This window comes from Prunus mume, linkage group LG1 (genome assembly GCF_029339155.1).
Source record: "Prunus mume cultivar Tortuosa linkage group LG1, ASM2933915v1, whole genome shotgun sequence".
Lineage (NCBI taxonomy): Eukaryota > Viridiplantae > Streptophyta > Magnoliopsida > Rosales > Rosaceae > Prunus > Prunus mume.
The window spans coordinates 17676066-17693116 of record NC_142698.1 but is presented as its reverse complement, the minus strand read 5'-3'; the positions used below and the strand labels follow the sequence as shown (position 1 = coordinate 17693116).

Sequence of the window (17051 nt, the reverse complement as noted above, 5' to 3'; positions counted from 1 at the left end):
AACTACTCAATCCATAATGTTGGAAGAATTGATTCTATCAAGTTTGGCGTAGCTATACGAACAACTCAAACACCATCAATTAACTCAGAAGCCTCTCAAAACCGATCTGTTTGTGGTTGCATTTTTTGACCGCCGATTAGTGGTAAGGCCGGCGACGCAAGGAACTCCGGAGAGCTTAATCCACTCATCACCCCTAAAGAACTTCCCAGGTGTGAATTGTGCAGCATGTCTCCGGGTAATCTGCTTGATCCCCTGCCACATCACACGCCTTGCCTTGTTAGCGGCAGGGCCTGTGTTGCGAAATTCTGTGTAGAAGCATGTCCTGAGCCCCCATTGACCCGCCCAAGGCAACCAACCTTCTGGTTGAATCACATCATCAATGTATGATTCCATGATGATGGTCCTCGAATATTCCTTCCATGGACGGCCAAGATATGCCTTGTTCACATTCTTGACAGGGAAGTAGTCGGGATCAGCAGTGATGGTGCTGTTCTGGATGACAATTGCAGATGGCTGGCGCCTTTCTTTCCTGCCTTGAGCTGTCACAATGCAAGACTGGTCTGGCAATGGCTTGCGGACCACGAAAGTGCAGTTTTGGAAGATTGCTGCAGCATCACCAAAGACAAAGTCTATGGTGCCGGAGATGGTGCAGTCGCGGTAGAATTGGCGGTGAGTATGCGTGTAAAGTGTGTCTTGGTACCCATCCATTGAGCTCTTGTAGAAGATGGCCTCATCAGCACTCACCCTCAATGCAACAGCCTGATGTTTCTCTGGACCAGCAGAGTTGTCAAAACCAATATCCATTGCCATGAAGTGGTCTCCGTGGATAGCTGCATGCATCCATTCATTTAAATTAAACTAATGACATGTCTAATTAGATTTACAGTTCAACAACATAAGCATTTGTCTACTTACCAACAGTGGCAGTACCGGTAGGTGGGTGTGCCATCAACGAAATTTTGGTTTCCAGTGATCCTGGTCTTATTAGTGCCATCTCCGATCATCATCACATTGGTCATGCTCCTGTTAACCCGGACAGATTCATTGTAGACTCCTTCCTTGATGTAGATGACAAAGGTCTCATTGCCATATTTAGGCACATGTTCTAGTGCCTCACTTATGGTCTTGTAGCTCCCACTTCCATCCTTGGCAACAACGGCGTCGGGCTTATTAGCCTTGGGAGCTGGAGCAGTGCTGATTGTGAGGAGTTTTCTGACTCCAGCTTCATACCACTCGGGGAATTCGAGATCCCCGTGACCAAGAATTGGGAGGCCATCAAGCGAAAGGAGGCGGCGGCGGCGGCTTGGGTCAGGATTGTTTAAGTCAGTGAGGGCTGAAAAGATTTGGGAGACCATGGCAAGGCCATTGCTGCTCAAACGCATAGAGGTCTTCAATAGAGTCTTCATCTCCAGCCCTGCATCAGTAGAGCTAGTAGTGTTCTCAAAGGCATCCAAGCAGCTCTCTTGGTATGTGATACTGGCACTCAGCCAAACCTTCAAATCCATGATGAATGTTTTATATTTGGAGAAGTTTTCAATGTCCCCTACTCTGTTAAATGATTACCTGAGCTCATCAACAGCCCATTCCATGAGCTCTTTGCAGGTGTCAAGGGCCATGGATGTTCTGGGGTCCTTCTCAAGCTTCTGCAAGAGATTGGATTTTTTGGTAGCCTCATAGATTTGCTTCATCGTAGCCTGGAAGCCAATCTTGATCAGCTGTATCGGTTCCGTGGTGTTTCCAGCTGCAGAGGTGAGGCTACTGAGACATTCTTGCTTGTAATCAGTGGGCTGGCAAATGGCCTTGATGGCTTTTGTTGAAGCAGACTTGTCAATGGAACTGCCTCTCTTGTCAGAGAATGGGTTTAGGTGGAAACCCTTGTCTATGCCAGCACCAACAGTCAATGCCACCACCATTGATACCAAGAAAAACCCAGAAACCACAATAATAGCAATTCTTCTTTTGGATGTCACTTCTGCATCTTCCAAATACGCCATTTTCGACGGTTTTCGAAGAGTATTTTTCTAAATTGAATACAACAATTATTCCTTTTTCTTTCTCTGTATGTCACAAAATCTCCCAATGAAGCTATGAGGCAAAAGAGAGCTAGCTAGCCCCCTCTGTTGTGTGTTTGGAAATTGATGCATAAGAGAATTATGAATTTATAAGGGTGAATAGAGGAGGACAGATTTGAATGTTGGTGGCAATAAAGTTGTAACAGTCGCAAAAAATATGAGGCTTGGAGGGAAAGGAAGGTTCGATGCCAAGCTAGATGTTGTTACTCTCTCTCCAAAACAAGAAAAGGGAAAGGTGAAAAACAGAAGTCGAGTAAAAATTAAACTCAATGGAGAAGGCTTTGGTCAGCTCACAGAGGACAGAGCATCAATAATTTGACCCCATAGTTAAGATTTTTTAAAGTAATTAGAATCACAGTTACCTTTAGACATGCTAAAAATTAATATTCAATATTAGGTCAGTTAACTAGTCCCCAAGTCGTTTGCACGCCAGCTCTCTAAATTGTTAGTAACTTCGATAGTTTGGGGAAGTGTTGAAGAAAACTACCTACGTTTGAAAACTTTACATTGAATTTGAATATACAACTGTAATTAAAAATTCAAGTTTAAATTTGTCTACATTTTCCGAATTTAGAACTAGCCTTAATGTCGGAGTAAAAATTCTTTGGTGTGATATCAACAAAAAATGAAATGTGTAATTGAAAGTTTAGAACTTTCCAACAGTCAAGAAATTATAAAGAAAATTCGTGTCGAATTCCTAAATTATGAAGATGATATAAAACTTTACAAATAACAGAAAAATGAAATTAGAGAACCAAATGAGAGGTTTAAAGTTGACCATTTATTTTTTTGGATTAAACTGATAATTAAACAGAAACAATGAATACAAAAATAATACAAAAAGAAAAATCAGACAACACTAATTTTTCTCTTTATTTTCCATTATCTCATGTAAATGAGAAATAAATACTAATTTTTAACAATGTTTGGTCATATATCTGCTACAACTATGCTAGAGAAGGATACAAATGAAAACCATCTTATTAGAGATGCGATCTATATAATATTAGTCCAAATATTTCCATTAACTATTTAATTTCTCAAACCCACTGTAAACTTGACACCTGTTGATGGCAACCAAGCCCTTCCATCAATGAACCTCCCAACAGTGAAGAAGCTAGCCGCTGCAGCATCCTTGATAATGTGGTAACCGGGCCATTTGACCCTCCCGGGTAGCAAAGCACCCGGCCCATAATTCTTATACTCACCATACCACAAGGTGCCCAAAGCAAAGTTGCCATACCACTCAAGCCACCCTCTGGGCTGCACAAGCCCACTCATATAAGTGTTCATAAAAACAGTCCTGGAATATTGCTTCCATGGCCTGCCCAAATATGTTGGCTGAGTGGCAAGAACATAGCTGTCTTGGATTGCAAATCCAGTGCTTTGATGTGGGTTTTTTCTGCCTTGGGCTGTGATTGTGACCTTTTGTGATGGTAGGGGGACTCTCGTGTAGATTTTGCAATTTTGTAGCACAGCTGCACCGTTGCCAAATATGAAGTCTATGGTGCCATAGATGCTACATTCACGGTAAAATTGACGTAGGGAGTGAGCATAGAGGGTGTCTTGGTAACCCTCCATGCTGCACCGGAAGAAGGCTGATTGGTCGGAGTCAACTCTAAGCGCCACACCTTGATGGTTTTCCGGCCCGGCCGTGTTTCTAAATGTCATGTCTCTTGCTATAAATCCCTTGCCAGACACGGCTGCAACCATAGTAATATTTAGAAAATATGTCACTTGCATAATTGCATCCCAAGAAAAGAACTTATAGTGCACAAAATCTTTGAACCACAGACAAAAGATATGTAACATAACATGCTACATTTGTAATAATTAAACTTGATATAGATTGTTGACCTATTCTATGATAATTTAGGCATTTAAAATCCAATACGTTCTAATGAAAATACTTCAAAAGTAAAATATAATATAAGAATGGAATATAAGGTACTTACCAACAGTTGCAGTTCTAAATGTAGTCCATCCTTGCATGAAATTCCGTCTACCCGTTACCACAGTTTGTCCAATCCCATCCCCTACAAACATAATATTGGTTTTCTTCTTCTTCATGTCAATGTTTTCTTTATAAACTCCCTTCTTCACATATATTACGTACCTCTTGCTGCTGTAGTTTGGAGCTGCATTAACAGCTTCTGTGATTGTACGGTACTTGCCAGTCCCATCTGCTGCCACAATAGCATCTGCATGCATACCCGATTGTGGATTGGATCTAAGCAGCTCTTGATCACCCTCACTGATCCATGCCGGCAAATGATCGTCTGATGATGAACTTTTATTCACCGGGGTGCCGTGATCTCTAGGAGGCTTAAAGGGTAAGCTATGTAATTGAGTGTACAAGGCCAAGACATTACCAATGAGCTGTGTGACTTGCTTCAAACTTCCCCTGACGAAATCTTCGAGACGTCTATCAGTTCCCTCAAAACCTTCAAGGCAGGTATCTTGGTTACTAAGGGCAGCACTTAGCCAAGCTTTCAAGTTTCCCTCATAGTGTTCATTGTTGTCACCACCTCGGATTTTGTTCATCTCACCCAAAGACCAAGCCAATTCAGAGACAGAGAAGTCTAGGAGCTCTTTGCAATCCTCAATTGCTAGTTGTTCTCTGTAACTGATGGATAAAGAACTGAACTTCGTGATCTTTTGGATTGCAGCTCTTGCTTCATTAAGTGTGTGCCTAATCGCAGCAGTCAGGATTGAAGCAGAATTTTGATTGTCAGGGGCCATAGTTTTGAGCTCAGCTTGCACATTTGTGAGGCATGAATTTTGGTCTTCAATTTCAGTGCAAGTTTGCATAACCATGGATTGAATGGAGGGGTTGGGATCTTTTGAAGTAACTCCATATGAAAAACATGAAAATGCAGATAGAATAATGAGAACAGACAGAAAATTGGGTAAGCCCATCTTTGGTTCTGTTGGAGGGAGAAAGGAAATGAATTTTATGGTCGCATGAAAAGTATAAAATTTATATATACCTGAGGGAATGAAGAAATGTGGGAATGGCTTGTATATAGAGGAAAGGTTTTGTGCTTGGAGTTATAAATTCACCTTCTTTTGTGCTTTCTCTCTAGACGAAGTCTATGACTCGAAGTGCTTTCGTTTTTAGGGCATAGCCCCCAATATTCCATGCTTTTTTGGACCGACACGTTACCTTCTCAAACAAGTTATCCATTTCACACTGCTTTACATATAATACTTTTCTTCTGTTATATTGAACCCATCCATCTTAATTAGGGCTTAATTAATATAATTATATTTCCACTAAACGTGAAATGAGTGCTAAAAGGTGTGTTAGATGACTTCTAAGAACACATGAGCATATCAGTTTACTTTTGGGGCAAAAATGTACTAATTTTAATCCACCACCTTTTCCTTTCTTTTCTTTTTCCTTCTTTTTTATTCTTATACAAGTGATACTGGAAAACGAGGAGTCAAACCTAGGATGCAATCCACCACCCTTTCCTTCTTTTTTTCCTTCTTTTTTCTTCTTATACAAGTGATATTGAGAAATGAGGAGTCGAACCACTTAGGAAAATGAGGAATCATAGGTAAATGCTCTTAATCACTTGAGCCACAAGCCTCTTACATTTAATTAATCCACTTGTATTATGGAAAATGAGGAATCAAACCTAGGACGCATAGATAAATACTCTTAATCACTTGAGTTACAAGCTAGGTTCGCATAGATAAATGCTCTTAATCACTTGAGTTACAAGCCTCTTACATTTAATTAATCCACTTGTATAATGGAAAATGAGGAATCGAACCTAGGACGCATAGATTAATGCTCTTAACTACTTGAGCTACAAGCCTCTTACATCTAATTAATCCAAAATTGCTAGCAAATATGCCATCTTTAAAAACAATTCAAATGAAAGGCGCACACAATGGCAGACCTATTAAGGCGAAAAGCCATCATAGGTGCTGCATATCGCACCTCTCCTTCTCCTTAGAGTTGCGTAGTAGGTGTTCGATGAAAAACCTAAGAGAAGTCTTATTGCACGTTGTCTTAATTTTATTTATTTTTAAATCCGAGCCAAGGCTTTAAATAAATAAATAAATATTTAAAAAAATATTATTAAAATAAAAATAAAATAAAAAACCCCTGTCATTGCTCGGGCTTTAACAAGGCTTGCACAATTCCTTATTTAAGTGGAGTTAGGAGTCCTCTTTATAAATGACTAATTTAACATCACCTAATTTTAATTTTGCGTTTTTTTTTTCTTATTTAGCTCTCTCTGTATTGCACCTCCGCTAAAAATATTCCTGAGTCCGCTAGTGGGCACATATATTTCAGAAAATAATCTTTGAGTGAATATCATGAAAGATTATTCTCATGCCAAGCCTAAAAACACGAGTACAAAAATGGTCATCGTTTCTCATGCTAGTATCCCTCGTTTGTAAAACTTATCACCACCTTCCTCTGGTGAATAACTAATACTTGGTTGCCTAGTAATGTGACCTGCACCATCTGATGCTAAAATTGCCTTTGCATTCCAATACCAAGGTTGAAGGTATGGTGAAGAAATAGATGAACTTGAGGAAGGGTGAAGTACCACAGAACCCCAATCTCTAGTCCCGAGTTTTACTTCCTTTAGTCTTCTTCGGATTAGCAAACATCCAACATCTTCTTTTTTCATCTCTGATACACTTCTTAGTATAGAAATGCATAGAAGAAGCACCAATACTGCATCTTCTTCGGCATCAATTCTGCTACCAATAGCTTCCAATTTAAAAGAGCTGTTGCTCGTCCGTTTGGATTATCTTCTGTGTACCGGACAAGCGTTAGGAAGCCCTCTTCTTCTTCATCTTCTTCTTCCTCTTCACCTTCTTCCTCATTTTGCCACTCTTCATCTTTGGTCAGTGACTTTTTTTTCTTTACTTGATACTGCATTTTCCGTCCTTTCAACAGCTTAACCTGCAATATATGATTGGTTTTCAAAACAAATTATGCGAAACTACATACATATGCATGCACTGGAGAAAAGAAATTGCCAACGTACCATTGATTCTGCAGCTGGATTTTTTAAACCAAAACTCAGACCTGATTTTGATGATGACAGTTCCCACTGTATCATGAGTTCGTCTCCTGTTGAAAAATTCCAAGCAGCTTTCCATTGTTCTGGTGGTTCTTTCGGTATGGCTGTTCCTACCAGTTTCACTGTACTACAACGGCAGAAAAATGTTTACAATTTGATTCCAAACAAATGCAATTAAGCACTAACTGTAAACAGATAATAGTATCTAAGAAGCCCATGCAGATATATACAACATACCAGGGGCTCTACCAATGGAACCAGCAACATACGACCAAGAACCTTCTCGAATCTCTATAATCCTATCCTCCCATTTCACAGCTGATGGAGTTTCGCCTCCTCTTCTCCAAAACCCTTCTCCCACCCTGCAATTAATGTGTATCCAATTAAGTAACTGATACAATGTTGTCTGAAAAGGCCGTAACTGTCAAAAGATTAAAATTGTCCTTCCCCTGATAAAAAAAGATAAGCTGTTAGAACTTAACCTTATTCGAATCACAAAACACTCTCTCCCTGCATGATCAAGAACAGTGCGAGACAACCACCGGCCTTCTTGGGGACGATACTGGTTCATTCTCAGAATCAGATCCGATATCATTGCCCCCGAATCATCTGTGACACGGTCTGGCACACATTTCAACAGGTATGGTGCTTGAACTGGTGGAGTTATTGAAGCAACAATTTTAACTTGTTGATCTTCCTTCTCCAAAGTTAGAGAGGGTGCTCTAAGTAAGTCATTCCAATGGAATGTAACAGTCTCTTGCACACTACTTCCTTTAAAACATGAGCCACCACGCTTGCGAATCTCAAATATGACTCCTTTGGTTCCAAACTCACAGTAGAGATGCCAAGCTTTTCGCCATGATGAATAGGGAAAGTCGGAGACGGGTTTTTCAAGCTTTAACTCCCTGTGACACCTCACCATTCGAAGACGAAGGACATTGCGTTTCATATCCTCTTGCATTTCCTTCATCTTATCCCTCAGCCTGACAAACACACAAACCTACATTGAGGTATCAAGGTACCATCAGTGTAATAAAACTGAGATAAAAACAGATGTCTTAACTTACTAATCTTTCTCTAGTTCCTTTTTAAGCTTTTGATGAACTTAAAATATAAAAGCACGAAAGAAGCATATTAAAAGTTCAGAGATGTAATTTGAGTGGAAGTTAATTACTGCAAAAGAAGAAGACAATTTCAAAGCATTGGTCAAACAGTCATAATCAGATTGAAATATACACAACTGTTGGCATTCCTCTGTTTCTAAGTATAAGAATATTCTTTCTTAATTTTCATAAAATTGCTATTTGTGATAATTTTCTTTCCTTTACTTTTTGATGCAAATTTCTCTAATGCATGCCCACGGCCAGTCTTATCAATATATGCAAACCATCACTCACTTTGTGCCCAGAGGGGACTTTCATTGTGCTTATTTTACCAAGTGGAACTTTTGGTCTTCCATCTACCTCATAATTTCTTTAAGATAGGGTCGGCAAAGTTAGCTGTAAGAGAGAGACAGGGGAAGAGAACGCAAAAACTGACCTCAAGTAAGAATCTGGGGTGCATTGGCTTGTATTTCGTATTAACATCTGTGTCTGATACCTCCCAGTAAACTGTCGGCTTGAATGAGACACCTCTATCCAATTCCAAAGCTATTTCTCCACCAGCTTTCTCATACGGTTGATCAAACGTCCTCGCCCAAAGCTTCTTGGTCTCTTCCACCTCTTTTTCCTTGACAGTGGCCCACATACTTACCACCTTCCCCAAATCACCTTCCATCTCTTTCAAATCTTCAGCATATACTGTTGGGTAACTCTGCTTCATATAAAACAGAGTGAGAAACCAAGAAGTAATTTAATCAAAAGGAACTATAAAAACTCAATCCTTTAATTTTGGCCATAATAAAAATAACCCAAACCGCACCTGATGGGATAGCCACATGAGCATAATATCAGAGGCAGGCACCAAAGAAGAACACAAATCAATGGAGCTCTGCACCATGAACAAAAACCTCTTGTACCTCTGTCTTGCTGCTATCAAATACACAATTTCAGCCCTGTATGGCTCTAAAAATTTCGAATACAAAAATCTATTCTTTTTCACTTCCTCCAAAAGCTCTTCTTCATTGGCTTCTTTGGAACCCTCACATCTGAATCAGAATAAACTTCATTCTCAAATGGCTCATTTGGGTACCTTCTGACCCATAATTCTCTGCACCTCATTAATGCGTACTCTTCGTTCTCATCGTCAAAAATGGTTGCTTTTCCTATCAATTTTGAGAACTTTGACTCACAGTATTGCCTGTAATAAACCTGACCGAAAAACCCAACAACCTTAAAATTTTACATAAATGAAAAATTCAAACTTCCCCAGCAGCCAAACAAAACTTTATACGCAGCTTACCGGATTCAGAGTGTGACAGAACCAAACCCACTCAATGTCTATAGGAGGATGAATCCTAGGAGGAGTTGTTGACTCGACCGTCAGATCAGAAACCAACGGCATCCAAAGCTCATTGTACCTGCAAAACCAATCCAGAAATCTTTAACATCCACCGTCCGATCAGAATACTTCATCAAATGCTCAGAGCTAGAGTTGACCATGACCTTCTTATGGCTTCAATAACCGTTGGCTTCTGGTGAAGCCAATGAGACTCGGCCACAGTTCTCAGAAACCCGATATTTCGCCGAGCAGCCGATACGAGATCCAATCCGACTTTGAAGGTCTCCACTTCCGATATCTCGCTGTAACTTCTCCCGGACATGTTGCCGGGAATTTCTGAGCCGCCGCTGCTCAACGACATGTCGGGGTGAGAGGGGGAGCTCTGAGTCAGACACAGAGATGGTTGGAGTTTGGGCATTTAATAATGTCCGAGGAACAGAGAATATAAGCATACGACAAAAGAAAATCAGTGGGTGTTTGAGTGGAAAGGTTGAGACAGGTGGCGAGTTAGATTTACGTTTTCCAGGTGGGAGGTGTCTGAATCCCGAAGTAGAAGAGGGTTTTCCCACCAATAAAAAATTAAAAAGGAAGAAGGGCTTGGATGATTCGGTAGCTTTAATCATTACATGGTCTTAAAATAGGATTAGGATTAGCTTGGGGATAATGTTTTTTTTTTCGGGTGAGAACGAGTGTGTCGTAGAGGATTAGGCAAATTCATCTACACATTAAGGTATAGACTCCCATTTAAGATAGTTAAGGGGAACTATAGGCTCTTGTTAGATAAATTTAATTATGATTTTAAATTCGATTACAATCCCAGTAATTTATATCTAATTGATTCAATATGTTTCAAAGACAAATCAAAAGAAGAAAAAGTACGTAAAATAACATGAGAAAAGGAATAATTTCAACAAAATGTAAGCCTTGATGGACAAGGTGAGACATATTTACTGTTGCTATAGCTTAGTTAGCATTTATCTATATGCTTTCAATCTTGTTGCCTGGCTTAATTGAAACAATACTATTCACGTAAGGAACCGCTTGGATATTGGTTGGCTCTCCCAATCCATGGCGGGGAACATGCTTGAGCTTTTGTGTATCAAGGCTATAGTTTACCACATCCCCATTAGTCGTAACCATAAGAAGCTCCTCATCTTTCCAAAACACCAATGGAGCCTCAACCCCTTTTTCCAGAGGTCCTATAGCCAAGTGCTTTGTCCACAAACCCTTAGCACCTTTCAAGTCTTCATCCAAGACCCACAAGTCTAAGGTTTTAGGAGCTTCGTTTTCCACCGGGTAGGTCAAGAGAGCCAGAGAGTCTTTCCACACTGCAATGCTTGTGTATTCATATGCATCTGGGCCACTCTCCGGAAGAGCTATGTCATGAAACACCTCCTCGCTCATGTCAAACGAAAGGATGACATTTCTTTCTTCCGTCCAGTACGCGATCCAGTAAAAGAATCCCTTGAAGTACATCTGGTAAGACGGGTTTAGAGAGCCATGAGGCTGGATGTCAACAGGGACCTCTCTCCAAGTATCGGCAGCCAAGCTGTAAACCTCTACTTTAGAGGGGTGCTGGGTAAAAACCCCAGAGACAAATTGTGCAGCTCGAACAACTTTGTAGTCTTTCGAGTTCGGATCGTACCCGAACCCCACACATTTCGGGTTCGATTCTATCTCATCGTCGTCGTCTTCTTCATAATAATCATCGTCTTCATTTTCTTCAAATTGACGTGGAACTCGCGGAGGCAAAAGAATGCAAGACTTGGGAAGAACTCTATATTCCTCGAGTGCTGGATTGCATAAAACAATGTCCTCGCTGTTAAAAGTATTGAGGCAGATGAGGCCATCACAAGAGCCTGAAATTTCTAGGCTCAATGCGTATCCTCTCATAGGCGGCGGAACGACATGGTTCTCAATCTCAAGACCGTCGTCGACAAGGCTGCCGAGATTAAGTGAGGAGAGTAAAATGTCCCTTTGGTTACTGTCGGGGTTGAAGAGAGTAGCTCTAACTGCCTTCTCGTCGTCCTTAATGCTGGGGTCCGTGAGGACATTGTGCTTGAGGAGGACGTAAGTGGAGGAGGTGACTTTGTTGTCCATAGAAATGGAAAGGTGGTGGTCCACGAAGCTAGGTTTATCGATTAGGTCATGCCACGACTTGAGGACGCATCTAAATCGCATCAGAGACTTGGGAGGCAGTCTCGACAGGATATTCCCCATCATATCTTCAGAAAATTTGCTCAAGGTTGCCATTTCTCTCATCATCTGTGCTTGTTTCCTCTATAAAATATATCTCACATCACACATGAACTAGTTTCATGTACTCTTGGTCTAGAAAATCAAATAGGAAAGAACAAATTGAGGGGAGTTGCATGAATCTTACAAGTACTGGACATGATGCATATGAGATGGAGAATGAGGTGCATGATGCATGCAAATGCGAGAAAAGGGCAGAGAGAAAAGAGAAGGAGGAGGAGGGCCCAATCATTGATTAATGTTGAGGCTGAGAGAGAAAGGAGGTGACAAACTCTCCACAACACAAGTCCGTGTCCTTTCCCTCTCTTATCTCCTTTGAAAAGATCAAACATAAATTTACAGGAGGATGCTAGGAGAGATACGTACGTCACTAAATAATGTCTTTTTAATTGCTCAGGAAGCTTAGTTTAATTTGCATATAAATTTAAATAGTAAATTTGGCTTACACCCTTCAAATTCAATTTGTCGTATCTAAAACCCTTCACTTTTTGTTCCTATAAATAATACCCAATTTGTATAAGTAAAAACCCATGACTAGGATCAAATTCAGCAAGTTACCTAATTAAGCATAAAATTTGATTTATTGTACTTTTTAGATTCCAAAAATACCCCCAACTAAGCCATTATTGCATTTTGTATATTAATGTATGAATCCAGTTTTTAATTGGATTGTATATAATGATATATGTTGAATTTGGAAAGATCTCCAAATGGTTGTAATGGATGTAGAAATTAATTTTGAAACATTTTTTAAAAAATTTAACCATAAATTCAAATTTAGGTAATCGGTTTGTTTAATAAAATGTTTATGTTATTTTCTTTTTATGAATTATACATGACTAATAATCCACTTTACAATTGTTTATGAATAAAACTGTATATACTAATTATGTTGAAAAATAATGTACCTATTACTTGTTTGTTTTATGAAAACAAAATTTACCTAGTATGAAAAGTGTACATAATTATCTATTCCAAATAATGTACGATAAGAAATAATGCACCTATATTTTATATAAATTATTGTGTACATTTATAATTATGAAAAATATAAGCAATTACAAAGTAATTGACTTTGTTTTTTTTTTTTGGTAATATACCTATATTTTATATGTATATATTTATATTATATTTTCATAGGTACATTATTGGATATGTAATTTACAGATTTTTTTTTTTGTTTGCAATTTTAGGGGGCGAGATTGAGATGACAACTAAAAGAAATGGATGATTGATATGCTATTAATTATATTAATTACAATTATGATTAATGAAATGCTTGAAATAAATTATAAATAAAATATGAAGTTTAGTGGCAATGATGTAAAAACATAGAAATACTAAGACCTTTTATATCCTACTGGTCATTTAAATTTGAAATTGGGTTTTACACATAGATTTATAAAGTGATGGGTATATGTCTAGGAAATAGAAAATATAGGGATCTATATTGGACAAAAGAAAGGATTGCCTACTTTTAGAAACCAATCATAGTTCTACAATTTTGTTAACATTATTTTTGTTTCCACATTTTGATTGTCTTATCAACTTCGCAAGTGACCGGCCTATTAGATCATACGAAAGAGCATATACATATTCAAACTCATTCATTAGGTTCATTCTTACTTGAAGGAGAATTCTTTAATTTTGATGTTATCATTGCAACTAAATGCAAATAATAATTGAAAGTTTACCTTCCTGCCACCATCAATTGGATTTGGACTGCACAATCTGATAAACAACTCTTTGTTAATTAGAGGAATAAGCAATTAGACATATTAATCTGGTTAGAATTTCAACATGATCCTGACGACATAAATTTCTCCCACGACATAAATTTCTCCCACATGCTATCCACATCAGCCATGGTGTGAAACGACAACAAAACTAACAAACAATGGCATGCATCTCCAAGAAATGTAAATGATAAAAGGGCTAATGACAAAAGATATCCTGCAGGTTTGAGGTGGTTCTCAATTTGGACCCCATGTTATTAATTTTATCAATTTACACTCTTACGTTTGCAACATCGTTCAATTTCATCATTCTGTTAAGTTGACTGTGTGGTCAATTGTTGAAACGCTGATGTGTCATTATGGGACCAACCTACTAACCAACCAATTCCTAAATTTTTTTTATATAAAATAATAAAATAACATAAATTTTATTTTTAAAGGTTACAATAGTAATAAAAAAACAAATATTTTAAGCTTAAAAAATTAAAAAGAAACTTACAAATTGATAAAGCCCACGTAATGGGAAAAAAATCTATAAAAAAAAACTTACAAATTATAGCAAGCTGCCTTTGTATTATATTTATGGTACAAATGCATATATCTTGAGAAAAGAAAGAGAAGAGTATTGTTGGGTCTCGGTGAAATTCGTATAAAAAAGCCCAAAACGGGAAAGAAAACAAAAAGGCCCATATCATAACCGGGCAAATACGAAAAATGGCCTTCTCAAATCTTTTCTACAATCAGATCTGACTTCCAATTCCAAGCGAGAAAGCGAGAAAGCGAGAAAGCGAGAGGGCGAGAGGGAGTCCGAGAGAATAGAGAACCCCTGGGTTCCGTCGCTCGCGTCTCTGGGTAGACGGCATTCGAGAATGGAGCCCTATGGCAAAATACGAACCCTAAATCATTTTCATTGCCTTGTCCGGAGCTTGATCCGGATCCGAATAAGGCAATGATTTAGGGTTTCGGATGGTGCAAAGAGAACGGTGAGATTGTCGGTCTCTGCGTCGACGATGCAGATGACAACAATCCAGAACGTAGCCATCTCGCGCGGATCAGGATCTGTCTCAGATAACGGTAAGAGTCTGAATCGATGATTTAAACCCTAATTTTGAGTGCTAGATTTACACTAGTAGCAAGAATCCATTTCATACCTGTTTGGAGAAAAAGAAAAGGTCCAATTTCCCCTATGTCGGCAGTTTTTGACTATTTTTTAATCGGAATATTTGATTAATTTAACATAGTTATTCTGCTGATGTAAAATACTTGAAATTTGTGTTCATATATATCTAACTTTGTTTTTACTTTAGCCTCTGTGCTTTATATTTAAACACTACTTTTGGAGTTTCAACCATTGTTAAGTTGATTGAAAACGAGCATTCGGTTTTCAATTTGTCAACATGCACGAGTCCCTAGGGCATTATGCGCTTTAGGTTTTCATTTTATAAGTTGGACAGTATTTAGTTCTATTCAGTTTAGATCTTGAGAGTTATATGGATTACTTTTTAAATCTCTGTAGATTCTATTATGGAGCTCGCCTCATGTGATGTGGTGGTTTGCTGGCCTTCTGGTCAATGATGCTTATAATGCCTTAAGTCTCACATTTTGATGTCCAGTCATGCATCCAAGCAGGTTATCTTACCTGACGGTCATGCATCCACTTTTAGCACACCCATTCTCTTTCCCACACCATAGTTTGTCTCTTCGTACGGTGATTGTCATCGTAATCTACATGCTTGGCTTCTGTTTGATGCGTCTAGTACATGTGTGTGTGTGTATATTTATGAATCATTAGTGGCTGGCATTTTTACATTTCTATGCACAAAATTGATTTGGTAATGAGAAAAGGCCCTTTATATTCTTGGCAGACTTTAGTTTCCCCCCTCTTCTTCTTTGTGGTTCTTATTCCTTATTGATGAATGTGCAGGTCATACATTTAACTGAGCCCACTCAGCCTCATTGACGTTCGAGTTTGGTTATGGGATGTTACATTTTACAGATGGGTTTCCTTCAAACAGTGTACCAGTTGCTTAACCTTGTTTCAGAGGTTTCTGTCCTGCCTCTGTTTTTCATTCATTCTTCCTTTTCTTCTTGCTCCATCTAAAGTTTCTTGTTTAATAAAAAAAAACCGTTTTTTTTTTAATTGTGAAGCATGAAAGTGATATCATTTGGTTTTACATTACTTGATTTTTCTTTGGGTCGCTATCTAAGTGTGTGTTACTTTGTTCTACATCGACTTACTTCTTTCTTTCTGGCCTTGCAGGCGTTTTTCAAATTTCCGTCATTGTTTGCAGTTTTTTTTTGCATTGCATGGTCTGTGTGTGTGTGTGTGTGTGTGTCTCTCTCTCTCTCTCTTCTCGTCTCCTCATATCTCCTTTCATATGTTTCGGTTTAGGGGATGGGAAAATGAAGGCAAAGGATGAAAGCCAAATGGGAAAGAGGATTGGAGTTGAAGCACGCCTGGCATGGTTTTTTTCCAAGTGTTTTTTAATCTCTTTTTTGTTTTTTAGTTCTATGATTAAGTGTTTCGATTTTTATTTTTTATTTTTCAATTTGCAGTTGATATTTTAATTTCTTTAAAATAGAAATGTCATTACATGTTAGGAGTTAAAACACTGGATGACTGAATGGTCGGCCCCATAATCCCAGTAGGTCCAGTAAGTCCCAGTAGGTCCGATTCCGTGTTTCAGTATCATCAAATTTTCTCTAGTATTGTTGACGGCGGATCCATTCACCATTACAAACTCATTATTTTAAAAATTGGGTAGATTGATAAAAAAAATTTCAATTTAGTAAAATCAAATTTGATATAACTGGCTCAATATTTCACTTGAGTTATAAACTTGCATTAAATAGGCCCCAAAGCTCCGGAAGTGGGTCCCTGAAAGTGAAATTTTAACAGTGAAGAAGGCCCAGACAATTACATGAAATTCCGCGCGTATGTAGGCCCAACAACCCGACAACGGGCCAATAAATTGAAAACAGGCTCACTAAATTGAAGGCAGCCCAAATGAGGGCCCAATAACCAGAGTAAAGGCTCTAATAACGCTCAAATGGGCTCAGAACTCGGCCCAGTAACTTGAACATTAGCCAACAAATCGGCCCAATAACTCCCAAAAGGTCTATTTTGTCGTTTGTGGACCCTTCATTGGGCCATTTTGTCGTTTATGGCCCTATATTGGGCCTATTTTGTCTTTTTCCGGGACTTAATTGGGCCTATTTTGTCGTATTCTGAAGCCTTTACTGGGCCTATTTTGTCGTTTCTGAGCTTTACCGGGCCTATTTTCTCGTTTCTGGCCTTTATTGGGCCTATTTTGTCGTTTATGCCATATATTGGGCCTATTTTGTCGTTTCTGATGGATTTTACTGGGCCTACTTTTGTCGTTTTCTGCCTGTATGGGCCTATTTTGTCATTTTCGGAGGCGTTGTTGGGCCTATTTTGTCGTTTCTGAACCTGCACTGGGCCTATTTTGTCGTTTCTGAGGTCCTTTTAGTGG

At 38.8% G+C, this 17051-nt stretch overlaps 4 protein-coding genes and 1 long non-coding RNA gene across 5 annotated transcripts; 1 reads left to right on the top strand and 4 right to left on the bottom strand.

Annotated features, from left to right (window-relative positions):
- Positions 1–84: 84 nt before the first annotated feature.
- Positions 85–1994, bottom strand: LOC103344536 (putative pectinesterase/pectinesterase inhibitor 28). Its single transcript, XM_008248131.3, is given in 3 exon segments — positions 85–830; positions 916–928; positions 930–1994. Coding segments are annotated over 3 exon segments (1824 nt in total).
- A 927-nt stretch (positions 1995–2921) lies between these two features.
- On the bottom strand, positions 2922–5062 carry LOC103343686 (Plant invertase/pectin methylesterase inhibitor superfamily). The gene is made up of 2 exons (XM_008247333.2): positions 4028–5062; positions 2922–3775 (listed from the first exon to the last, which is right to left on the bottom strand). The coding sequence occupies exons 1-2, from the start codon at positions 4989–4991 to the stop codon at positions 3105–3107; spliced, it is 1635 nt and encodes a 544-aa protein (XP_008245555.2). The 5' UTR covers positions 4992–5062; the 3' UTR covers positions 2922–3104.
- Positions 5063–6354: 1292 nt separating this feature from the next.
- Positions 6355–10095, bottom strand: LOC103344538 (enolase (DUF1399)). Its single transcript, XM_008248132.2, is given in 10 exon segments — positions 6355–6786; positions 6789–7005; positions 7091–7248; positions 7364–7488; positions 7609–8126; positions 8666–8938; positions 9047–9255; positions 9258–9435; positions 9527–9644; positions 9730–10095. Coding segments are annotated over 10 exon segments (2370 nt in total). The 5' UTR covers positions 9984–10095; the 3' UTR covers positions 6355–6466.
- A 332-nt stretch (positions 10096–10427) lies between these two features.
- On the bottom strand, positions 10428–11952 carry LOC103343696 (F-box/kelch-repeat protein At3g06240). The gene has a single exon (XM_008247343.3). The coding sequence runs from the start codon at positions 11828–11830 to the stop codon at positions 10544–10546; it is 1287 nt and encodes a 428-aa protein (XP_008245565.2). The 5' UTR covers positions 11831–11952; the 3' UTR covers positions 10428–10543.
- Positions 11953–14294: 2342 nt separating this feature from the next.
- LOC103343705 (uncharacterized) lies at positions 14295–16167 on the top strand. The gene is made up of 3 exons (XR_514984.3): positions 14295–14631; positions 15482–15601; positions 15950–16167. It is a non-coding gene; the product is annotated as an uncharacterized LOC103343705 (long non-coding RNA).
- Positions 16168–17051: the final 884 nt, after the last annotated feature.

Bases quoted from the DNA above. Each gene is read 5' to 3' on its own strand.
- LOC103343686 (XM_008247333.2), bottom strand. From the start codon at position 4,991: ATGGGCTTACCCAATTTTCTGTCTGTTCTCATTATTCTATCTGCATTT. The intron at 3,776-4,027 runs GTAAGTACCTTA...CTATGGTTGCAG, and splicing joins ATTTAGAACTGCAACTGTTG to CCGTGTCTGGCAAGGGATTT.
- LOC103343696 (XM_008247343.3), bottom strand. From the start codon at position 11,830: ATGATGAGAGAAATGGCAACCTTGAGCAAATTTTCTGAAGATATGATG.